The sequence below is a fragment of the Penicillium riverlandense genome (assembly GCF_028828495.1).
Source record: "Penicillium riverlandense strain IBT 135883 chromosome Unknown utg000007l_segment0_segment0, whole genome shotgun sequence".
Classification (NCBI taxonomy): domain Eukaryota; kingdom Fungi; phylum Ascomycota; class Eurotiomycetes; order Eurotiales; family Aspergillaceae; genus Penicillium; species Penicillium riverlandense.
The window spans coordinates 616,744-641,205 of NW_026643198.1; the positions used below are offsets into that span (position 1 = coordinate 616,744).

Sequence of the window (24,462 nt, forward strand, 5' to 3'; positions counted from 1 at the left end):
TTTAGTAGAGTCTGATCATGTAACTGAAGAACTCTATTTGATTGACTAACCTAATCAGTCACTAGTATACTGTACCAGTATGTACTATTATGATGTAATGTATAATATCAATTTCGATCTGCGCGTTTCTGACTGTATATATTACTTTAGTGTAAAGAAAAAAAGACTAGTGTAGAACTCTACAATTAAAGGATTAGGTCCTGTAGGACAGTGATAATACGACGCGGGAAGTAGGCGTTGAGCTGGAAAAGCTTCAAACTTTAGAGCTGCCCTTATATTGAATACTAGGTAATTTTTATGTAATTGAGTGTACATTTAATTGTTGTTAACTTTATTTAGTGGCGTCTACGCCACTGTAGATCTGAAAACCTGGGGCACGCGAGGCACGAGGCACGGGGCCCCCACGGGTCGCTGAGGGCGGAGCATAATGCAGTGGAGAAGACGGACCGGTGGTGCGTTCCGGTTGGCGATAGAGTGAGAACTAATATTATTCTAAGGGATTAGCCCCCAGAGCTGGTCCTAAGCCTCCAATCAGGGGGTTGGGCCCCCAGAACTGATATGAAGGATTCAACAACCACCCCCATGGGGAAAGACAGTGGGTAGAAACTATACCTGCTTCAGGATTGGGGCTGACTGATTTGATGATGACAGAAAGTATCATGGTAGATAAATAGAAAGGGATTATGCCCCCAGAGCTGATCCTAAGCCTCCAATCAAGATTTTGGCCCCCAGAGCTGATATGAAGGATTCAATGACCAACCCCGTGGGGAAAGACTGGGGAGTAACTGCAGCTACTTTAAGTTTGAGGCTGACTGATTTGATGATCACACAAAGTATCATAGTAGATTATTACTGTAAAAAGGTGTTTGGCCCCCCAGAGCTGAAACGAAGGATTCAATGATCAGCCCCCTGCAGAAAGTCTCTCGGTGGTGTTTCAAGTTTGAAGCCGGCTGATTTGATGATGACACAAATCGTCATGGTAGATAACCAGACACGAACGGATCTGAAGACTTCTCTTTCATTCATTTATCGTCTTTGATTGATAGCTAATAACACGGCGTGTTCGAGTGGCATCTCAAAACAAAGATCTGCAGCTCTAGCACCATAATAGACACCATCCTGTCAGTCTCCGTTAATAAATGCAGAGGGATTTCAGCTCACCAAAGATTCGTTTCGCGTTAGAGCACAGACAGGAAAATACGCAAGAAATAATACTTCCAAGTCATTCTCAGCTACCATACCAATTGTCGGGCTCACATTTAGAGCTCGTAGAACAAACCGAACATGCCCCAAGCTATCTTGCAAAGCAGCCCAGAACTCTCAATAGTTCTGGACAAAGGGACTACCTTCATAGGCGGCGAGACAATCCGTGGTCATGTTATCCGAAAGTCCCCCTTGGTGGACCCGGATTCCTCTGTTCTCGTTCGTGTCAACGGGAGGACTAAGGTCAAGATTCGTTTTAACAGTGGCATGACACATAGGGAATATCGCAGTTGCTTCAGCTTCTTCGGGGGCTCGAGCGAAGTTCATAAGAGCCACCAGGGCCCTATCCACATACCGCCTAATAGCCCTGAGAAAGGGAGGTGGCCGTTTGCTATTGCACTCCCCAAGCATCCGAACCTAGCGTCTCTAAAGAGGAATAACGAGGATGAAAGGAGTTATTTGTCTCTTAGTGACGTCTCGTCGCAAGGGCTTCCTCCGACCTTTTACGTGAGAGCCCACTCTTTGGGTAGAGTGGTCGAAGGGTACGTCGAGTATCACCTGGAGGCGACGTTGCTTAGCAGCGGCAAGAAAAATAGCGGCAAGCAAGACCAAGCCACTCAACCACTCTGTGTACGGCCGATCTCGTCGCCAATTCCAATCACCGACTTCGACCCTAAACATCGTTCTGAGTTTAAGCAGAGAATAGTCTCGCAACGCTTAGTCCCAGGCATGGACTCTAAAATTCCCGTCGGCCAAAGAATCAAGAAGATTCTCGGTTCATCCCAAATTCCGGCCTACTCGTTCTCTCTCCAGTTGGACTTTGCCGCTATACTACAGATTGGAAACCCCAATACTATTCCTCTACGATTGCGAGTGAAACCAATGTGGGAGGATACAAGTGAGATTTTACGAAAAAAGCCGCAAATGATTATAGTCAAGCAGTTTACCTTGACCCTACTATCGACAACGCACTATACTTCCAAGCGGTTGAGACCGGACGAATTGCAAGATACATCTTCGCTCATCTTGGCGAATTATACTTGGAGAAAGGGTCCTAAAGAAGCATATAAGGCTAATGCGACGCCACCAAAGGATCAAGCAGATGCACCCCCGAGCGCAGATACACTCTTTGTGCCTCAGGATAATACATCTCCACCAATTGATCTAGGCATTGCCCTAGGGATACAGACACCTATGAGCTCTAAAGGGGCGGAGATATATCCGACATTCACGACATATAATATTAAGAATGAGCATCATCTTGAGTGGAAGTTGGCCATTTCAATCGCAGGAGAGATTGCTAAGTATGAAGGAAAGCAACCAGTTACAGTGATGGGGCCAAGCTCCAGCTTGTGACGGAACTTTAGATGTGTTATGCTTTGACGCTGTTTGCTTTGTTCAGTTACGAAGGAAAATAAACGCTGAAACAAACAGTTTGTCCGGTTGAACCATAATATGAATTAGTTACAGAATACTCTCAAACATAATTTTCAGTTAAACATGATCTTTTAGGTACGTATGCCCGTGCGAATCATGGAGGTGAACCCATAATTAGCACAAGCCATTGGGTATGCGCTGTCGATGCTAGAGGCCACTTCTTAGGCCGAATAGGAAAATCTACCGCCTTAGGAAAGGTAGTATCTAATTTAGATTCTGAATCACATTCAAAAAACTGTTGGTCCTTTTTCAAGTAAGACTCAAAACAATGAACGAGCAGTCTTGGCAAATACACTCTCAAATGTTCGACTTTGCAAGTGGTGTGGAGGATGGAGATGGGCCAGAGAAAGCACGTTTAATTGAGAACCGGTACAGAATAAGATTTATTCAGGGATGGCTCAAGCTATTTGTTTATTGAATAGCAGATGTAAGAATAGAGGGTATGATGACCGTTGATATTCGAACATGGGCACTAGAGGACGCACAGACTGAAATTGCCCTTCTTGACGTGCTCAATGTTGTCAGCTACTACAGCTGAGTGAGCTATCTGGTTTGATCTGTTTCAATGTGTTTTCTAAACAATATTAGCTAAATCAAGCACTATATTCCTATTACGAATCAACCCATATTCTTCGGTATCTCGGGCCCCATCTCAACCCCGAACTTAATCCTGTCCCCTAGTTAAGTTACTTAGTCGAATAGCATCCATGACATCATCTTTCCTTTACAAATAATTATATGGTCGTACAATATACCTTGCATTTTGGTTTCTGTATTCATTTGTGGTGCCAGACTGATTTGACTGTTATCCGGAAAATTGCACGTTCTGGACCCGTACATGACCCAGCGGGTAAGTTGACAGTGTTCATCCCAACCCTCCCCACCTAATGCTCGGGATGATCTCTAAATATCTGGCTCTATCCACAGCATGACAACGAGTACCTGGAGACCAAATCTCGTGTTAGATGCTGTTTGATCCCAGGCGTCTACAAGGGGTATCAAATACACCGGGGCTTGAACAGGATAGAAAAGCGGTTGTAGGAGACAACTATGAACGAGAGTCCCAAAGAAAGGCCATGATGCATCGATTGTCTCGGCATCCCAGATATCGGCATTCAGAGCTCTTTTCTTCAGCAAAGACGATGCTTCTGATAGCTGTGATAATGCTTCATCCGAATTGTCTGCAGTAACAGTAGAATACGGGTTCCATCTTACGTCTCTAGATGCTGTACTATTAAGGGGTCACTGCATTGTTAGGTTCATTGTCTTAGACTCGGATACAATTAACCCGACCTGGTCATAGTAGTGTTGACTTAAATATCCGTAGGAGAAGCAGCAGCGCATTAATCAATGAAAAGGGGGGCTTTCCCCGCATGCATTATCGGATATTTCCTGCAAGGCCCAGACTTGGCTTGGCGACTGTCTAACCGCCAATGCGGGGATGCCGATCTGCTACATTCCAACCTTGGCCCCCATAGCAAACCGTCTGTACAGTTGCATTCGCTCAGTGAATACCCCGAATAGGACATATTTTCAGTAAAATGGAGACTTTAATCCTGAACCTATGATGTGACCTAATAACTAAGTTCCTAGCCTGAGATGCTGATCTTATATCTGCTTGTACTCAAATACCTCCCCAGGTGTAGAAAATACTGAATTATCTGAATTTGCATGAGTGGGAACCGAATGATATAAGCTCATTATGTTCTTACGTTACCTCTTTGCTGTGACTTCGATCGCGGCAACATTCGTGCAACAGAATGTTGCGCTCAGTGCGTCAACAGGAGGCGGCTCTCAGGATATCGTGACATGGGACAAGGTTAACTATTTCAACGATTCTTCGGTCTTAAGAACTCTAACTAAGATATGCAGCACTCTTTCTTTGTCCATGGTCAGCGTGTTTTCTTTTCTGGAGAGTTTCACCCCTTTCGACTACCAGCTCCAGGGCTATGGCTAGATGTATTCCAGAAAATGAAGTCAATTGGCTTTAATGGGGTTTCATTTTATGTCAACTGGGCACTTCTTGAAGGAAAAGAAGGAGAATTCGAAGCTGAAGGGGTTTTCGCTCTAGAACCATTTTTGAAGCTGCGAAAACAGCAGGTAAGCTTCGCGGACTACCAAATCATAAATGTTTCCCTAGAATAAGAATGATTGCTAAACTCAAACTCCAGGTATATATCTCCTTGCACGCCCGGGTCCATACATCAATGCTGAAGTCAGTGGTGGTGGATTTCCCGGGTGGCTGGCGCGCATTCCAGTGGAGCTCAGAACGAGAAATCCCCTATATTTAAATGCTACCCAAAATTATGTGTCAAGCATTGGATCGATCATTGCCAAAGCTCAGATCACAAATGGTGGCCCAGTCATTCTCCTGCAGCCCGAGAATGAGTACTCGTCGGGGAACCCGCCATTCCCCGACCCTATTTATTTCAAAGCTGTCGAAGACCAGTACAGGGATGCTGGTATCGTGATCCCTTTCATTAGCAATGATAATAGCCCACATGGTTATTTCTATGATCAGGGACCTCCAAAATGGCCTGTTTATGGACACGATAGTTATCCCAAGGGTAAGCTCAAAACATTACCTAGCAACAAAAGGTGTTCAAAACTAAAGTGTCTTTCCAGGTTTTGATGACGACATCTACCAATGGCCCGCCAATGCTCTCCCAACAGACTATGGAGAATTACACGAGGAAATGGCACCCGACACTCCTTACTCAGTCATGGAATTTCAAGGCGGAAGCTGGGATCCATGGGGAGGATATGGATACAACAAGACTGCAGCCCGATTAGGGCCCCCATATCAACGCATATTCTTCAAAAACATTTACAGCTTCGGAGCAACAGTCTTCAATGTCTACATGGGAGCTGGTGGAACAAACTGGGGTAACTTAGGTTACCCTGAAGGATACACTAGCTACGACTATGGTGCCCCCATTACTGAGCTGCGTACAGTCGAGCGAGAGAACTACAGTGAGTTGAAGCTGCAAGCGATGTTCCTACACTCTTCTCCCGAGTACCTCAGCGCCGTGCCGCAAAACAACTCTCATGCCAATGGCTCATATACGGGGAATACGAACATCGCAACGACGGCACTCTTTGGGAATACCACGAACTTCTTTGTTCTTCGTCATGCAGAATATGACTCGCAGACAACCGAGAAATATCAAATCAGCCTGCTAACGAGTAAGGGAAACACTACCATTCCTCAACTGGGTGGGTCTTTGTCACTTGTTGGCCGAGACTCTAAATTCCACGTCACGGACTACGATATTGCAGGACTCAATCTCCTTTATTCTACCGCTGAAATTTTTACGTGGAGACTGTTTGGAGATAAACGCGTTCTCATAGTTTATGGTGGACCTGGAGAAGTTCACGAGTTGGCTATTGAACAAGGTGGCAAGCCTGTCGTTGTTGAAGGCAGCAAGGACTCGGTCAAATTCGATAATAAATCCGATTCAACAGTGATTCAGTATACTGTTGGTGAGACGAGGACAATTGTGATGCTATCTTCTGGCCTTTATGTCTATCTTATGGGTAAGCGATATTCAAAAAGTTGCGAAAAACCAACTTCAGCTAACAACAACAGATCGCTATTCCGCGTAAAACTACTGGTCCATTAACTTGCCCAACGATCAAGTCTCAGGCAATTTCACAAATCCTACGACCTTCTTCGCATCTCCTATTGTCAAAGCTGGCTATCTGGTGAGAACTGTAAAAGTGGACAAGGACAATGTCTACTTGACTGGTGATTTCAACGCCACAACCGACGTTGAGATCATAGGTGCTAACAAAGCCACTAAATCTCTGTTTGTGAACAGCAAATCCACAGTTTTCCAACAAGACCGTCATGGTGTTATCAAGGCTGTTTCGAATTTCGTTACGCCTAGCTTTTCGTTGCCGAATCTTTCAAAGATTGACTGGAAAGTTCTGGATTCTCTGCCAGAAATTCAACCAGGTATGCTCTAAAATTGTTGTTTTAGGTGTTGATTGATCTTGAAGTTCTTACCAATCCATTGCAGACTACGACGATAGCATGTGGACGGCAGCATCTCTCACCACCAGCAATAACACCGAGCGCAATCTTACCACCCCAGTCTCACTATATGCATCAGACTATGGCTACAACACAGGATATCTTCTTTACCGTGGCAAGTTTCGGGCCAATGGAAATGAAAAGTTGTTCTTGGAGACTCAGGGCGGCTCAGCCTACGGTCACTCAATATGGGTCAACGACAAATTCGTGGGATCGTTCTCTGGTGCGATTACGGCCTATTCCATGAATCAGACCTGGGATCTTCCCACCAATAATGGACAAACTTACGTCATTACTGTTCTGATTGATCAAATGGGATTCGAAGAGAATGGGTCCGCTGGAACGAGCGACATGAAGACTCCTCGCGGAATCCTGGACTATTCGCTGTCTGGGCATAATAAGTCAGATATTTCTTGGAAGCTCACAGGAAATCTAGGTGGTGAGGATTACCAGGATCACACGCGTGGCCCGCTAAACGAAGGTGAGCCTACTCTTGAAGTCCTATATTCAACCCTCGTGGAAGCCCTTGGATCTGGTCCGGTCACTGCTAAGCATTTTGGAACATTAAAGGAGGGTTGTTCGCCGAACGACAAGGTTACCATCTACCCGAAGCACCAACAAGCTCATGGAACAGCACTCCATCCGGCCCAATGGCAGGACTAATACAGCCTGGGGTAGCCTTTTATGCCACCACTTTCAACTTAGATATGCCAACTGGTTACGACATCCCTATCTCTCTATCTTTCGCGAACACGACCGATACAACATCTAGCATCCGGTGCCAGATATATGTCAACGGGTACCAATTTGGCAAATGGGTGCACAACATTGGCCCACAGGATAGTTTCCCTGTTCCTGAAGGTATTTGGAATTACCACGGTGCCAATTATCTAGGAGTTAGTTTATGGGCACTTGAGGAGGGCGGAGGGAAGGTGGAGAATTTGGAACTGGTTGCTGATCCCGTCATTCAAAGCAGCTATTCGCGTCCAATTGAAATGAGTCCAATTTCTCTATGGCATAAGCGCGATGGGGCTTATTGATTGACACCAAGATCAGCAAGGTAGTTGAAGTCAGCAAGATATAACCAAATGATGTGACCAACACACCAAGTTGACCGGATAAAGCACAAGCGCAGAGTTGTTGAGATACAGTAGATTTAGAAAACAGATTACCCCCCAGATACTCACGCTACTCAGGGAGCAAAGGTGAACACTTAAACTGGAAGAGAAAGCCAAGAAGTGTCAGAAATTATCCGGTCTGTGTGATCTATATTTGTGAGAGTTAGAGATCCTGAGTATCAGCGTGATCTAGCATCCACTCTGTATCTATCACATAGTAGCTTAGATGGAAGTATCTGTTCTGTCTGACCAATATACAGCCCACTATGAACTGTAACAGTTAGCTCGAAGGAGATACATGCATTTTCGTGGCTCTAGCTATGGAAACAGAAAAAAGTTAGGTGACAACGTGTTTCAATCGTGCTATTCGGCTAAGGGCTTGTTCGTGCCTTCGTCTCCTCGGCTTAGTACGTGGCCGATGCATTCAAGTACCACGCTGCTAGCACATTGGCTACCGTCCATATGCTTCGTCTAACCTCTGCCGGTGGCATGATTGTTGTCGCGAACCCATTGTATAAGAAGCTGGGCATTGCCTGGACCGTGACCGTGCTGGGTGTGATTGCCACAGTGTTTCTGCCCGTGCCATACTGCTTTATCGGTGGGGCCGGTGGCGCGGCGATGGAGTCGGTATGCGCAGGGCCAAGGACAGTGAATCGTTCGTTTGCGGCAGTAGGCAAGCAAAGCGAGACGTTAGGCAAGTACATATACATTCTGTCAAGAAACGTGATTCGATGGCCACCTAATCGATCGATCATTGTACACTAGACATATGAACACCCCCAACTCCGTCATTAATGAGGCACCTCCGTCCCAAAACACAACGAAAATAAAATCACCAGGCGCCTGGGTCCAAGTCAAACCGAGAAAGTTCCTTCTGTGAATCCTCAACATCCTTCTTGGCCTTCATGCGCATGTAGAAGATCGGGCAATCACGCGAAGAGCAAATAACCTCACAGTGCAGACTGCCTTGGCAGCGCTGGCACTGAGTCCACAGTCGACCAAACCGAACCTCCAGATCGGACACCTTGGTCAGTGTCTTGGTGTACAGTTCACCTAGACGGGGGCGGCAGTGTTCGCATACTGCACCAGCCATCTCCTCCTTGCCAGCGAGCGGCTTCTTGCATCCCATACAGGTCTGGGTGCGCTTGGCGAACTTCATCAACCCACCCAAACTAGGTGCGGCGACGGAGATGGACCGTGTGTGTTCACCAGTGAGCAGTTGGCCAGCCTTCTTCTCGCCCAGGATAGGTTCAAAAATACGACCCAGTGGGTTGGCGAGTTGGTTGTCGAGGTAGTATTTGGTATCAACGGGGATGTTGTTTTCCAAAACGTAGATAGGATCTTCGGAACGCTCGTAGTTCTTCGAATTGGCAGCGCCCTTGATCATGACATACGCCACACGATCACCCAAGGTGGGTGCGGATCCCGCGTCACGTTTGCGCATGCGCTCGGCGAGTTCGACGTGCGCTTGCTTGGCGCTGTAATCGCTCTTGGAGAGCGCCTTGGTGATCACCAACTTCGACATATCAACCTTGTTTTGCAGAAGGTCGGAGATGGTATCTTTGACGTAGCTGCACGACAAATTAGCCTGTGGACGCAAAAGAGAACAGGAGGGATTTACTTCTGAGCGCCGTCAAGATCTCGGTCAATCAAGATCTTGTTCAGCACCGTTTCGATGACGTTTTGGACGAGCAGGCAGTTGTCACGTCGCACAGTCTCAATACCCTTGGTATCCATCTTGTCATGCTTCTTTGGGTTCGTCCAGTACAAACCGGCGTACCGCTTCTTGTTAATCAGAAGGTATGGGAAGTACACCTTCTCGAACTCCAGCTTGATGGGTTTGATAAATTTGGATGAGACGTAGTCAGCTGCCTCCTGTCCAAGCTTCATCGCTTCTTCGAGTTCGGATACCCCAAATTTGACCATGACCGAATCAGTATCACCGTAGATAACTTGAGCATCATGAGAATAGCCATTGGCGATTGTGTAGCGAGCCTCGACTTCTTGTTTGGTCTTTTCGATCATCTGACGTCCGTAGCTGGTAGTGCTACTGGCGATGGGAAGACATGGAAGCTTGCCAACTGTAGCACCCGTAAGACCGTAGACACTGTTCGCGCTGATCTTCAGAGCAAGCTGTCGACCGTTCAGCACAGCCTTCTTGAACGGGTCCGTCTCCACGGCCAGCTCTTTCTTGGCTTTCTTTCTGGCCGACAACAGCTCCTCGAGAATTTGCGACAAGAGACCCTTGCGAACCTTGGCGGTGCAGAACATATCTCCGTTGGGAGTCACAATGTAGTCATCGTCTTTCTTAAGACCCAGCTTCTCCACATTGGCCTTGTTCAAGAGAGTCGTGTAACACAGGTTGTGCGCTTGGATAATTGAGGGATACAGCGATGCGAAATCGAGAGTCGCAATGGGCACACCGTAATATCCTCGCACTGGTTCAATGACAGTAGCACCCTCGTAGTCCTGCTCGTCGTTCGACTTGGCGTTGGGAATGACAAGTTGCTGTTCCAGAGCCTTTCGAAACAATTGGCTGATGAATTTGACCTGTTGGCCACGAGACAGAAGGTAGTTGAAAGGCACGCCTGTGACCCTTGCCATCTCGGTGTAGTTCACCAGGCACATTAGCTTATCCATCAATCTCTGCGGTAGGTACGCGTCCTTCAAACAGTATACAGCCAGTCGTCGCCTAGAGTCGGGAGTGCCGTTGAAGAGTTCGGTGATCATCGTGTGGTGCACATCTTCCTTCTGCTCGCCCAGGAACTCATAGGATACAGAGTTGAGGGTGTAACTTCGCAGTTGATGGTCTCTTTGAACTAATTGGAGGAGATCAAGCTGAATTCTGCCGTTTGTGTTCGTCGCCTTCGTCTCACGGCTGCCCATCTGTTTGCTGGAGAAATTTGATTCCTTCGCTTCTGACTTCATCCCCTTCAGTCTGGTCCAGTACGGGAATCCAGTACACTTCAGATGCTTTGCCCGGTCGAGCAGATAGGGAAAGTCGAAGTTGGAAATGTTGTATCCAATAATCACATCGGGATCCACCTTCTCCACGAAATCGCGCCACGCGTTCAGCATGTTCTCCTCCTTTTCAAACTCGAGAATTTGTGTGTTGACGATCAGACTGCACGTGTCAAGTACAAACACATTTCGAACGAACGGCTTCGACTCTCCGTAGCGGGTAACGACGTTGGCGATTTGGATGACTGGATCTTGGTTGGGTTCCGGGAAGATGCCCTTTCGGCCCGCGCATTCGATGTCAAAGGACAAAACGCGGAGTGGTGCCATCTTTGCCCATTCTCCGTTGGGTGGGTGAGCGATCATATCATGATAGTCGACGGCGGCCTCAATTTGGCAATTGGATTGCCTTTCGCGGTGAGGAAGAAGGCGATATTTTCCTGCCTTCGCCTCAACCCAGGCCATTCCCGCGAGACCGGTATCAATCATGAACCGCAGCAGGTATTGGATACTGTCAAATGTGAGAATCCCATTATCCGCTGAATTCCACAGGCCCTTGTAGTTCATGGTCCCGCTGCCAGTTTCCAGCGCGCTGCGAAGTCTGCTGATCGATCTTGGGTCTGTCACGGTGATTTTGATGTAGTAAGTCTTCTGGTTTCCTTGGAACCCGTAAATGTTTTCCCTCATGGTTATATCAACAGATTGTATAACCTGCCCGTGTTGAGCAAGTTTCGATTCGAGGAAGGCCTTGTAAGGTCCGCAATCTGCTTTTGTGAAATTGACAGGGGCAGCGATGTAAAGGTAGTGTTGAAAGCCGGTGACGTGCAGCAGAACCGATTGTCCTTCCTGTTCGAATCGTCAGATCGAGCACAAATATAGACAAGACACTATGCTTACCTCTGTGACGCCAAAAAGACGGACTGCCATCTTTCCGCCCATCATCGATCCTTCCTCCGCATCAATCTGCTGAAAGCAAATGTTGTCTTTGGTCTCGTCAAAGTCGCCCAGTGGTGGGCGCTCCCACTGTTGGTCTCTCTCGGAGTTGTTCTCCTTCAACCCGTTGATGTCCTGCGTCATTTTCTCCAGGACCTCCGCCTCGAACTGGCTTTTCTGTGGCTGGCTCGAGCCAAAGCCCTTTCGTGGTCCATTCTGAGAAGATCGTAAGAGCTGAGCCGCGGACTCGTTGTCCAGTTTGCGCTTCTTCAGCGCGCTGGGAGACTTGAGAACATTGCGGGGACTATTGGTGGCGTCGCCCAGCACCCGCTTTTGGGGCATGACAGCTTCAGGCATGGTGGCAATTCATAGAATAGATGTGCAGAAGCTGTGAGACTACCGACTCGACGAGTAAGTGGGTGGGGGGTGAGTAGGCAGAGGAATGGGAGAGGATTAAGCACGACTCGACGCGACGTGACGCCCTCTACGCCCTTTACGCGTGGTGTCACGTGTGATAAGGTGGGCCATAAGTTTGAAACCCTAATAGGGCGGTGTATCTGTGTCAGCTTCAGGCCTGAGTTGGATGAGGGTATAATAAGTATTATTTGATGGTTGTGTCTATTAGTCCCTTCTGCTTAATTTGGTTCGAAATAACTACTTTCGCATTTCTCTTCCACAGTGCTCTGTATCGCATTTCCCATGTCCATCACTCACCCACGCGTTCTGCCGGCAGAAATATCACTCTTCCCCGCCAAACGATGAAAGGACACGAGATTCTCCTTGCGCCACCTGATCGAGTTGGCTTGGATATGTCAAGGCCCTTGTCTTTTGGTCACTGTTGCTGCCTCTGATCGACAATCCTGGGCCAGTGGTGCCTTGCAGGGATGTGGGCCCCATGATACACGCCCTGCCACGACATTTTAGAATCCCATGGAATCCTGAGTCAAGTGGGACATGTTCATTCGCCTTTCATTGATGTACAGGCCCCCGTGGCATCTTTAAACCACTTATTCCTTCTGTTCGACTCTGACACGTCCACGGTGGAGCCACGGCTCGGTTCTTTCCAGAATCGCCATAAAACAGTCGGCTGCTGTGTCTCCATTCCTGGAGTATCAATCTCTGGATGGCGTGGTTCGGGCCTTGAATTAATTGTTGCAATTCTCTGTTTGCGGTGACCATCATGTCGATGTTTCGATCAGCTGCCGAAATATCGTCCGACGAGTCCAGCTCGGAAGACAGCGAGCTGCATGATTCCAGGAATGATTCCCAGGACTCCGTCAAGGGCAAAACGGCTGAACAATCTTCGAAGGGCTCGGAAAGCCAAGTGGACACTTCGACCTTCGATGATGTGTCCGAATTCTCCCATGATGCGCTAGATGTCAACACCGAGCGCCACGCGAACGTGATGACAGCTGCGCTGTTGGAGTTTTACTGCCAAAGTCGAGCGGCAGACATCCTGAACGCCCAGCAGGGCTCGAGTCGAACATTCACACGCCAGTCTCCCGAGGTGCAGTATCTAGGCAAGAAATTGTACAAATACAAGTCACAGTTCCTGTCGTCGCATGGTGTTCTTGCGGACGGAATTGACAAGGAGGAATGGGGCTCAACACGACAAAGCTATCGCGACAATCTCGATCTGCTTGGCTTGTCTGCTCTGGATGAGTTGAATCTGAATGAGCCTCACAAACGATCCCCCCATATCGGCGCCACCGAGGAACTGGCACTGGTTTCAAGATCAACACCGAACAAACTTGAATCGGGAGATAACGCGCAATTCTGGCTGACTCGGCAAGAGGATTTGGATTTCAGAAAACAATTACCGCCAACGAATAAGCTTGACATGTTTGATAACATCCCGAACGGCGCGAAAGGATTGCCCAATTCCTCCATTCCACTTTTTGGCAGTTCTCCTGTGGGCGTGCCATTATTTAATGCTCCAGTTGCTCAGCCCTACAATAATTTGTCTCGCTATTCCGTCGAGTTTAGTGAGCTCAAAGTCCTTGGTCGTGGTTCGTTCGGTGAGGTCTATCATGTCAAGAATCACATTGATGGTCAAGACTATGCGGTCAAGAAAATCCCGCTCAGCCAAAGGCGGCTCGACCAGCTGCAGTACGGCGGACAAACTCACCTGGAGACCATTATGAAAGAAATTCGGACCCTCGCTCGGCTGGAACACACCAACATCGTGCGGTATTATGGAGCATGGGTTGAACAGGCACATGTCTCCAATCCTGCTTCAGCTGAGCAGCGCTCAACTCACATCAAGTATGAGCACACGCAGGTCGGCCTGCCCAGCCAAGACCCCACAAATGAGCCGAGCATGGGCATTGTCTTTGAGCACTCCGAGAGCTCAGCGGTTGAACATCATCAGAGTCTCGACGAACAAGGCTTTTCAAACAGATTACGGCGTTGGGAGAGTCATGCAACTACTTCTTCCCATCGATCAAAGAAGAGCTCGGGACGAGGTCAGGAGGATGAGGATGACGACATTGAATCTATTCCCCGCAACTTTGACAACCCCTCGCATGGACATTCTTCCACGTTTGGGGTAACGGACGGTGACATTTTCACCGATGGTCTAAGTCAAGATCAGTCCAAGTTACAGGTCCAACGCCAATTCCGCGTTGGGCATCAACCGCCCGCCGTCATTCTTCATATTCAGATGTCGCTGCATCCGATCTCACTCGGCTCGTATCTGAGCCATCAAGCAGCCACCAAGCAAGAGGGTGGTGACGGCTATATTTCCCGGAAACATTGTTTCCATCTGCTACCCTCGGTGCGACTGATGCAGGATATTGTCTCTGGGGTAGAATACTTGCACTCCCAGGGAATTGTCCACCGCGATTTGAAACCAGCAAATATCTTTCTGTCCACGCCTCAGAATAGCCCCCTAGACACCTGCGCAACATGCAGCTCTGAGCGTGGCACACCATACCACTTCTGCCGTCCTCGGATCGGCGACTTTGGTCTCGTTGCAGACATCTCCCATCTGAACGAAACCTCTTCAGATGAAACCGTGACGCCATACCGCGAGGGCCCGCCCATACAGCGTGTCGTTGGAACCGAGTTCTATCGACCACCAGCGAATGCTGTCGAGAGTTGCGGCCCTAGTTACTTTGATACATACCGGATTGACGAAAAACTGGATGTATATGCGCTGGGTGTTATTCTGTTCGAATTGGTCTACCGTCTGAACACGAAGATGGAGCGGCAGCTGGTTTTGAACAACTTAACGCATGGATCCAACGACAACCCTACGGAACACACATTATTCCCCCGCGACTTTTCCCGCAAGGTTGATTGTGGTGAGACCATGCTAGATAATGGGACGACGGTGGCGGAGACGCTGATGGCTTGTATCCGGGGCATGCTGGCACCGCAGTCGCAGGACCGATGGAGCTGTTGTGATATCACAGAGCATCTGCGCCGCATTGAGGCGGCAATTATACCATAGAGATCATTTGTACATGCGGACAGGATAATGTCTGGCGCCCCGTGACTTGCTCTTTCCGTTTTAGTGCTCACTGCTTGCTCCCTGAGTTCCTATACACTCAATACCTTCCAGGCCCCCGATTCTCCATCCACAGCAGCAAGCAGACTTCCTCACCCATCAGTCTGTCTTCCAAGGCTATAGTATCCGAGATTAGTCCTCACGAAATGGATCCAAGGATCCCTCTTTCGAAGTTGCATCTCGGAGAGTGACATGGTAGAGAGCCAATCCTTCACCGCGTCTCAGATGGCTAAAGAAGCCGAATGTAGCAGCAAACTTGCGATCAATAATATTCATAGACTGGCGCCAATTTGGAAGCGTCCGTGCAGCTCAGTCCCGAATAGGTCGGATAGTTCCGGCCCTTTGAGCCTCGTCTCCAGCTTCTCACCAAGGGAACTCATTCGGAGTCTCCACACCAATCGAGAAGGAGGTTATCGCAGCTCCGTGCGCAGGGCAACCGAGCCCTGGCAAGCTCTTTGGCATCCATATCGTCTATAAAAGGTAAGCAGAACCCATATTTTGAGTCCATCAACACGCTAAATCGTTCATAATTACCCCCACCTAGTCCATTTAAAACTCGCCATGCTATCATTCAGGCGTCTCTGCTCATAGCCCTTTCCCTCGCGGCCACTACAACGGCAACCACTTGCCCCCACAGCTGGGGCTCAGATGGCGACCAATGCTGCTATGGCAGCCTGGTGGCTGAGGGCGCCAATAAACATTGCTGCGTCCACGACACGACTATCAATATCAACATGAAAGCCAGAAGTGTTTCACCAGCGAGCACGGCAGGCGGAGGTTGCTTCACAAAGATTCCCTGGACTGCGAGTGATTATTCAGAGCAGGTCTCTTCGGCATCATCAAAGCTTGCAGATTCCACCACAACTCCTGCGACCAATGCGGCGACTCCTACAAGCTCGGGTTCTGCAGCTCCCACCACCAATGCGGCTATGCCAATTGCCACGGCTCAAGAAATAGTGCTCGGTGGTGCTGCAGTCATTGCCGGTCTTTTCGTGCTGTGATCATATGTGTGATCATATGGGGCTGGCAAGATGTTGATGGTTGGCTGGTTGCCATAGTAGCCAGGGGGCTGGTTGAGGCATTTCGAGTTGTGATGTGTTCTATTGATATGATCGACAATAAGGGCTCTGGGTCATTTCTGGAAAGCATTTACAGTCCTTCGAAGGTCGCTGTTAGGGTTATTCAGAATACTGGGAGAACCAGATCTAGTTTGAGTCTGGCGGCGAATGACTCGCGGTATTTGGCAGAAGCTATAGAAAAAGAAGTATCATCTTTGTATGCCAAGTTTGGCTCTCAACCACGTAGGCACAACCTTTTGTATTATGACTGGTGGGCGTAAGACGAAAGAGCAAACCGCGACAGTCAAGAAAAAAAAAAAAAAAAAAAAAAAAAAAAACCAAAAAAAAGGCAGGCGGAAGGTCTCTGCTAAATCATTAGAACTACCAATCCATTCTACGTGATTATCGAAGCAGAAACTCATGTTGAGCACTTAGCAGCAGATTTTAGGACTGTCGTCTATCTTTGGACTTCCAAGTGTGGCCTTTTCAGTTGCCAAGGGGCTACAACTTTATTCCTAGAACAATATCAACTCAATAATATCATCTACAACCTGTTATTTTAAGGGGGTTTGGTTCCGCTCCACGCGGGATAGTGCCGGTTAAAGTCTCCCGCTAGGACGATGATTGTTGGCTTTACTAGTCCTCGCCTGCTCCGACATGTTTCCTAGATTGTGGCCTACGTGGGCGTTAGGACCGATTCCGCGGAGCTCTCCTCGCGCGGTCGGTCTATGTCTGCTAAGGGTATACAAACAGAGAAGAGACATTGTGACTTAGGCTTGAATCAACAGCAGAGCTAAAGAAAAGACGTCTTTACTGACGATATTCTATTTCTATAATACTGTAGCCTTAGCATTCACATAACAATACGGGGACACCTAATGCACATAGGACAAAACCCATATCAAGGCATACATGAAACACAACACCCCTAAATAGCCGCTCCGCACCACATAACACCTGGTAAACCTGCTTCCCATTGCCCTGCTGTTTCCCATGAAGTGATTTCATGATTCAAGGTCACGGCGCGTAACAGTTTCAGCTAGAAGCCCACGTCAGCCATAACATATGGCCAGTATAGTACGGGTCATGTTAGAACCTCTTCTGAAACTCGATAGCTCTACTAGGTTATGTTAGTATAAACAGACACTCCTAAGATATGATGTGCGCCTGGCACTGAGCCCTTGCTGATGCCTACATAGTGAGCTGGACCTTGAGCACCCTTACAATTTTGGCCCCAATACGGATCGAAAAGGCCCGACCGCATCCTGTGTATAGGTGCATATAGGAGAACCACACCACGAAGTGGGGGCGTAAGCAGTAAATGCCGTAAACCGAGCGGCATGAATAATAAGCCTCAACTAGTCTTTATTCGATCAAGCCCATAAACCTCCTTTCTGGGGCCGGCTGCCCTTTAAGTTACCCCGGGTTCCCTTCCCCCCTTTCGCTCTTTCGCCCATGGCCGATTTCACCTTCAAGACAGAAAGAAAGCCAAGGGCTTATATATTACCACCGCGATGGGTTCGCGATTTAGGATCGTCCTAGACCCACCTTACTCGATGACGGATCGGAGGGCCCATCACTTCCTTCCCGGCGATGCCGTGTCAGGTAAAGTCATCTTGGCCGCAAAAGGTGACGAGAAGATCAAAGACATATCTGTCACATTCAAGGGGTCATTGTTCGCAAAATCTACAGAGGGCAATTTCAGGGGTACCTACAACTTCGATATCTTTAAGCTGAGCGAAACGTTGCTTCAGGGCCCCGCCAAGATGAAGGCGTCCACCTACGAGTACGCTTTCTTCTTTGAGGTCCCTAAAAGCTTCTTCAATCCGGTGGCATGGGAAGGATATTCAAAACCTGGTGACCTCTATTCGGCTCCACTAGGCCCCATGTGGCCTATCCCACCTACATGCGAGGACTCAAGTCAGCTGCGAGACTCTTACACAGATTGGAAAGTCACATATTCTTTATCTGCCCAGGCTAAGAAAAGCATGCTGAGCCTAGGAGATGAGCTTCCTATTGTTATTACTTGTGAACCTACCCGAAACCCTAGTCCAGGGGCCATCAGGCCAGACGCCCATGACAGCTTCACGCAGCATTATACATTCACAAATTCGGGCATCCCACGGCCACTCACTAAGGTCAAACCCAAAGACACTATCCAACATAGTGCTGGGAACTACCAATTGGATCTCTCTTTGCTAGCAGAGCCCACTACAGCGATAATTATTGGCGAGCCCTTCACGCTGGCGTTCACGCTTCAAATCAACTCTCCAGAATCCGACTATAGGGTGCCTTTACCCGAATTCCTGCTCAAAGATTACACTATCGTTCTCAGGAGCTCCACGACTGCCGGCGTCCCGCATGAGAAAAAGTCATTTCTCTGTTCCTCTGTGCTCAGCCCTCTTGCGCTCAGCCCCGACAAGCATATTGTCAATGCCCCTTTGCGGCTCAACGAACCAGTATTGATTCATGAGACGCTTCCTTCGCCATTTAAATCGACGCCGTCTTTCAAAACGGTGCTTCTGGAGAGGAGGTACTTTTTCCAAATCCACGCCCATGTTTCTTGTCTGGACAACACTGTCAACCTGAAGATCTTGCTGCCTTTCTGGCTGCACGGTCCTAAAGTTGAATATACAACATCAACAGCCAGAGTGCGACAAACACAACCCGGTTTCTGATGCGAGCAAGGAGCGCCAAATCTCTCTCCTTCTTTTATGCGAATTAACAATTACCAAGGCCCAGAGTCTGCTGTTTCTCAAAAAAGCCGCAAGAAATGGGACGCTTTGTGGGTCCTGCTTACTGCCTAACATCCACGAACCCCAAAAGCTTCCGTACACAATGCGGTGCTCGGGTCTGAGACAACGATTGCGGTGGATTCCATAATATATAATTTTCTTCCTTTTGTTGATAATGATAGGAATGCTATTGGAAGTTGGCTTAATTAGGATCTGTCAATGAGAATATTTAGTATTATTTTTGCCCCCTCAGGCCGTTTTAAAAAGCTTGAATGAAACAAAGGACTGGATCAAGAGCAAGTGAGGGAATCATTAGAACACGTACCATTGTCTATCTGCTATGATGTCAGAAGCATCTATACTTGTCACTGAATGTAGCGTCGGCCCTTCGGGACTCAGGCTCAGGTACGGCTAACCAGTTGATGAGGCGAGTAAATGTGCAAAGTGTACGGAAATCGCGTAAGATTTCCTCCGGGTTCTCTAATTCTGCTGTCGGTGGTCTCCATCTCTTACCGCACATGCACATCTTTCGGACCATTTAATATGAATGAATATTCTGATCCTTTGAAGTAAGCTGACAATCTCCACGGGGCTTCTTCGGAATGAACTTCTTTGCGCTCAAAAAAGCTCGCTCCAATGGGAGATGCGTCCGAAAAATCTAGATTCTTTTCGAATGCACAATTCCCATCACCGTACTAGGCTTCTTCGTTTCCATGTTTTCACGTTGGATTCCAACCTGCTTGGCTGGCTTTGGAGCATCGAAAAACTGAGAATAAAACTTGTTGCCTTCTGCCAAGGAAAAAGAACAGATTCTAAAAGCCTAGGGCCCGGATCTCCAACCCTGTTACACCCGCTAGGAGGGTCTTGCGCTCTCTAGGCGTAGTACATGGCGCTCGACACCATAGGATTTTGGTGCCCAGCGTGAGTCCCCGTTTGCGAACAGCGAAGTTGGTCTTTCGTATTAGTGGGAAACACCAAACAGTAAATAGACAGAATTCAGAAAACGAGCTGCCAGCTCTAAGAGTGGTGTCAGGTGCGAAGTTTCGATGTTTAAGATGCCGGTTTAGCTTTCCGGTGTCATGATAGTGCTCTCTGGCTATAAATCCCAAATTTGGACTGCCTTGTGCTTTTGTACTACTTTGGGTGGTATTAAAATCTACTACAATTGATACATTCGTGAGGTCAGATAGAGTAAGTTAGAGCCTAAAACAGTACTTGAAAATCTAGTTGGATTCTAGCATCGGCAGGATACACGGCATCTGTCTTTGCGATTCTTTTTTAGAGCCGAGGATCCAGAGGCAAAGAAATGATCCCACTATGTACAGTGTTAGAAATAGAAACAGGAATTACTCACTAGCCCCCCAGACTAGGCGGCAGTGCGCTTCCTACCGCCCCATTTAGCCCCATTTTTGTGGGGCAACCTGATCTACAACACGGGGTACAGAAAACCTATTCGTCTGATCTTGAAGCAAATTGGAATAAATATCGCCAAGAGACCCATTTTCGGACGCCTCCTACGTACATACGAAGCTTCATCCTACGGGGCAGGGGTTTGCTATTTCACATCGTACCGTCCCGTTTAGCTTCAGCAAACTGCCCCATGCAACCGCTGCTTGGGTAATAATAACTACAGCCAACAACATAATTATGATGTCAATCGGTTAGATTTCGTTGTTACCTAGTACTTCGCAATATATTCGGTCATTTTAGAAGGGATACGTACTCTTAGGGGTACACCTAGGTAAGTACAAAAAATTGAGCCAAAGAGACCACTAGGACGAACTTCTCTGGCATGCCTGGAAACACTGCTGTATATCATAGCACACAAGACTGATCGTTAGGGCCCCCAATCTCTGACACGGACTTGGGACTCGGAAGGATTAAAGGATTGAGATACCGCGCTTTACTAGCGCGCCCGATACTAAACCTAGGAAATAAGAGGATATCAGTCATCTGCTTTCAACTATAAAATGAGGATAGATGCCTCTACCAAAAGCCAGTATTTTGATTATTATCAAGTATCATCATCATCGGCACTATAAAAGGAAACATTGAGCAACAGTTAGTTCTACTTTCTCTGAATATAAGCATCACATATCTACACTTTACTAATGTTTCTTAGATGTATCTAAAACAAACCATCGTCCTAGCTATTGCTACTATCTGTCCCTTGGTACTAGCACAAGTTTCTTGCAATACTTCTGGTGCTAGCCCTTCGAGTGACGACGTCCAGAGCGCAATCAACGATGTCGCGGGTGCTGGATACGGGAACTGCAACCAGGGCAATTCCGGTGGAAGCGGATGTACCACTATAAAGACATCCGGAACAGCTGCCGTCTCTTTCTGTGGCGCCATCGAATACGGAAGCTGCACGGATATCGCAAGTGCGGCTCAAGCTATCTTGGACCAATGCACGTCGAACGGCTTAGCCGGTGGAACAATCCCTCTCGATGGTGACACGGTTGAAGTTTTTAACTCAGCCGACGTTTGAAGACTAGTCTATTTGTACTAGTGCCAGGGCGTCAGACCAGAGGAAGTGCGGTCGCATGACCCGTTTGTATTTGCCCTATTTCTATCACAAGATGTACTTAGATCGCTTCTCTCTTTGCTTTTGTTATATTACTTTAACTTCGAGGTTCTTGTCAAATGATAGATATCCTTTCCTTTTATTGTAAACGGTTCTCTCATGCAGGGTTGTGTATTTCCCGACAGATTGGTCACATAGCAAGTGTTTCGATCACTGTGTATAGTAGTACATAGTTACGTCAATCAAATTTCCCCACAAAAAGGGGGACCAAATAGGGCGAAAGGAAAGAGGTTAAAATTAGCCGCTATGTAGATCATTTACCGCCCAAATAGGACATCCCGTTCCCGTTCCAAAGGCTGTGCCATGAACCAGGAAGACAACTCAAACGGTGTAGGCTTAGACATATGTTGTTATCATTGCCGTGCTTGCCTCATATGTGGCGGTGACTAGAAATACTAGACCACTGATCGCTCAATTTACTGCCTGAATTTGCTCTACCGTCAGCATCCATTCGCATAAGACGTCCCTTTTCTAGTTTATGATAGATCCAGTATCGCCTATGTCTCTGTAATTCCTCTCCGGGAATTAGATTGTCATACTTAGCACCTCTATTGCCATTCTTGAACGAATTTGTCATGGATCATTTCTTCTCTTCTTGAATGACCGACGCTAGTACTAACAATTTTGGTCATTAGTGGAAAAGTTTCCGGCCAACGTGTCTATACATTACTGTGGATATGAACATTTTTAAGGCAATAATTCCCGGATATTATAATCTGAAACTGAACAGAGCTATGTTCGTCCTAGATCTAAATGCTGCGTGAAGCTTGATTCTGTATATCACTTTCTTCCATCAATATATAAACTCTATATGTTAAGTCAGCCTTTAATCTGTGTACTAACGGTTGCATTAGCCTGCCAAAGATGAACAGCAGGATCTGGAATCGGCTTGTATGTATTTATATAACTGTGACGGTTCATTTCAGGTCTTCAGAAACCAGTGATTGCTGTGGAAAATTGGTCCTTAAAAATTGATTACATCGTGCACTAAGTGGCTAGGGCTCTGCATTGTTTCCTTTGACGACGAAGACGCAGACTCATAAGCGAGCTATTTGTTATTAGAGAGAATTGGATGACTGCTACGGAGCATAATGCTCAGAAAAACAACAGATTGGTTCCTAGCCGAAATTAGGTAGTTACGAGCCAGTAGCAGCGGTGTTCGTCACCAACGACCCTACCACGAAATATCAAAGAGGCAACGGGTAAGTTGTCGATTCGATGCTCTCCGGATACATCAGCCCTCCCTGCTGCCGAACTTCATCCATCACGTCCATAATCGTGATACTCTCATCCCAAGGCAGAGTCTCGCTTTCAAGTTTCCCCTCGCGCACACAGCGAGCGACTTCATCCGCTTCCCAGAACATACCGCGCGCATCGCCAGGGATAGGCATATGAACATCCTGGATAGTTGTCGCGTCTCCTGACTCACTACTCGGCACCACGCGGTATCTCTCCGGGCGGTAAGCAGGCCCGAAGATGTGGATGTGCCCCTTAGTCCCCTGGATCTGGATAGAAGGGCCAGCAGAGCCGCGGTTGTCTGGGTCAGTAGCAACGCGGAACGCCGTCATTGCTACAGCATGTGAGGTTCGGTTAGGAAGGGCCGTCGGCGTTGTAGTAGGAAATGTTATGATCATAGTCGTCTCTTCGTCTGCTCCGGTTTGGGGATACTTTGACATATGAGACACAATCTGAGATGGCGCTTTCCGTTGAGATGTAGGTAGGGTGTGGTAAAGAATTTGGAAGACCCAAGTAAGAGCATAAACTCCTACTGCAACATGTTTAGCAAACTGTTCATTAATCTCAGTAATATCTGCCATGGATATTAGACTTACAGTCAAGCAGCGCGCCACCCGCAAGGTCCTTGTTTACCATACGATGGTCGACATTCCAGGCAGTCTCAGGCTCCTCTCCAATGCTCAGGTCCGAGATCACACGCAGGACCTCACCAATTGCTCCGGTTTGCACGAGGCGTCGCACTTCAATGCTCAATGGAAAGTACCGGGTCCAAACAGCTTCCATTAGGAAAAGACCCTTCTTCCGGGCAGTTTCGCATAGGATTTTGGCCTGAGCTGCGTTGACTGTGAAGGCCTTCTCACATAGAACATGCTTCCCGGCTTCCAGTGCCAGCATTGTATGTTGAAAGTGGTGCGAATGCGGGCTAGCAATATAAACCACCTGAACGCTGGCATCTTTGACGGCCTCTGCATAGGATCCGTATGTCGCACATGGCTCGGGAATCTGGAGCCTCTGGACAAATGAATCGGCTGAAGACTTGGACGACGAGGATGCCACAGCGGCTACAGTGTGAGTGACGTCTGTAACTCCCCTTTCAGTCGGGGCCCGCAGCAAGTCCCTCACAAAGGCTTGAGTCGGCAAGATTAGCCTCGTCGATTGCAACGCGTTCTGATTGAACCAACTCACTTTCCGCAATTCCGCCGGTGGCTAAGGCACATAAACGTCAGTACAACGAAATGAGTTTCGGTAAATCAGACCGAATTATCTGAGACTGACCAAGAATGCCCCATCGAAGGTTGAAAACCATGATTTACGTTTGAAGAATGCCGCGACAGTATGTACCAGTTCTGGAGTCGTAGACGTGATTGCAAAATATATTGAGTGCGGACTCGAGTGAAGAACTTTATAATCGAATGTGGGGAGTTAGAAGCTTATTAAATATGATGTCTCTCCAAAATCGATATTTGACACCCCGCACTGGGTCTCGAATCGACAAGCACTGATATCACTACTCCTTGGGTTTCAAAGCTTTCCCTCTACAATCAAACGGGATCCACTGTTTGGGATACTATGAGTGGCCAATTAATTCCCCACCCTGAACTTAGCCATCGCCACGACCTGCCGGACTGCCGGATGCTGACATGAAAATGT

General features: G+C 47.7%; 8 protein-coding genes across 8 annotated transcripts; 5 read left to right on the forward strand and 3 right to left on the reverse strand.

The window, feature by feature from the left end:
• Nucleotides 1-1,284: 1,284 nt before the first annotated feature.
• Nucleotides 1,285-2,559, forward strand: N7474_007827 (uncharacterized protein; the record flags this gene model as incomplete). The annotated part of the gene is made up of 1 exon (XM_057199237.1): nucleotides 1,285-2,559. The coding sequence occupies one exon, from the start codon at nucleotides 1,285-1,287 to the stop codon at nucleotides 2,557-2,559; it is 1,275 nt and encodes a 424-aa protein (XP_057049938.1).
• A 1,947-nt stretch (nucleotides 2,560-4,506) lies between these two features.
• Nucleotides 4,507-7,339, forward strand: N7474_007828 (glycoside hydrolase family 35 protein; the record flags this gene model as incomplete). The annotated part of the gene is made up of 6 exons (XM_057199238.1): nucleotides 4,507-4,740; nucleotides 4,812-4,855; nucleotides 4,957-5,207; nucleotides 5,266-6,177; nucleotides 6,281-6,598; nucleotides 6,663-7,339. The coding sequence occupies 6 exons, from the start codon at nucleotides 4,507-4,509 to the stop codon at nucleotides 7,337-7,339; spliced, it is 2,436 nt and encodes an 811-aa protein (XP_057049939.1).
• Nucleotides 7,340-8,198: 859 nt separating this feature from the next.
• N7474_007829 (uncharacterized protein) lies at nucleotides 8,199-8,504 on the reverse strand (the record flags this gene model as incomplete). Its single annotated transcript, XM_057199239.1, has 1 exon — nucleotides 8,199-8,504. One exon carries the CDS (start codon nucleotides 8,502-8,504, stop codon nucleotides 8,199-8,201), a length of 306 nt encoding a protein of 101 aa, XP_057049940.1.
• A 122-nt stretch (nucleotides 8,505-8,626) lies between these two features.
• Nucleotides 8,627-12,042, reverse strand: N7474_007830 (DNA-directed DNA polymerase delta POL3; the record flags this gene model as incomplete). The annotated part of the gene is made up of 3 exons (XM_057199240.1): nucleotides 8,627-9,365; nucleotides 9,416-11,598; nucleotides 11,650-12,042. 3 exons carry the CDS (start codon nucleotides 12,040-12,042, stop codon nucleotides 8,627-8,629), a joined length of 3,315 nt encoding a protein of 1,104 aa, XP_057049941.1.
• Nucleotides 12,043-12,865: 823 nt separating this feature from the next.
• On the forward strand, nucleotides 12,866-15,139 carry N7474_007831 (putative protein kinase; the record flags this gene model as incomplete). Its single annotated transcript, XM_057199241.1, has 1 exon — nucleotides 12,866-15,139. The coding sequence occupies one exon, from the start codon at nucleotides 12,866-12,868 to the stop codon at nucleotides 15,137-15,139; it is 2,274 nt and encodes a 757-aa protein (XP_057049942.1).
• A 791-nt stretch (nucleotides 15,140-15,930) lies between these two features.
• Nucleotides 15,931-16,197, forward strand: N7474_007832 (uncharacterized protein; the record flags this gene model as incomplete). Its single annotated transcript, XM_057199242.1, has 1 exon — nucleotides 15,931-16,197. One exon carries the CDS (start codon nucleotides 15,931-15,933, stop codon nucleotides 16,195-16,197), a length of 267 nt encoding a protein of 88 aa, XP_057049943.1.
• Nucleotides 16,198-17,810: 1,613 nt separating this feature from the next.
• N7474_007833 (uncharacterized protein) lies at nucleotides 17,811-18,932 on the forward strand (the record flags this gene model as incomplete). Its single annotated transcript, XM_057199243.1, has 1 exon — nucleotides 17,811-18,932. One exon carries the CDS (start codon nucleotides 17,811-17,813, stop codon nucleotides 18,930-18,932), a length of 1,122 nt encoding a protein of 373 aa, XP_057049944.1.
• Nucleotides 18,933-22,763: 3,831 nt separating this feature from the next.
• N7474_007834 (Gfo/Idh/MocA family protein) lies at nucleotides 22,764-24,118 on the reverse strand (the record flags this gene model as incomplete). The annotated part of the gene is made up of 3 exons (XM_057199244.1): nucleotides 22,764-23,344; nucleotides 23,409-23,939; nucleotides 24,088-24,118. The coding sequence occupies 3 exons, from the start codon at nucleotides 24,116-24,118 to the stop codon at nucleotides 22,764-22,766; spliced, it is 1,143 nt and encodes a 380-aa protein (XP_057049945.1).
• Between the last annotated feature and the right edge of the window lie 344 nt (nucleotides 24,119-24,462).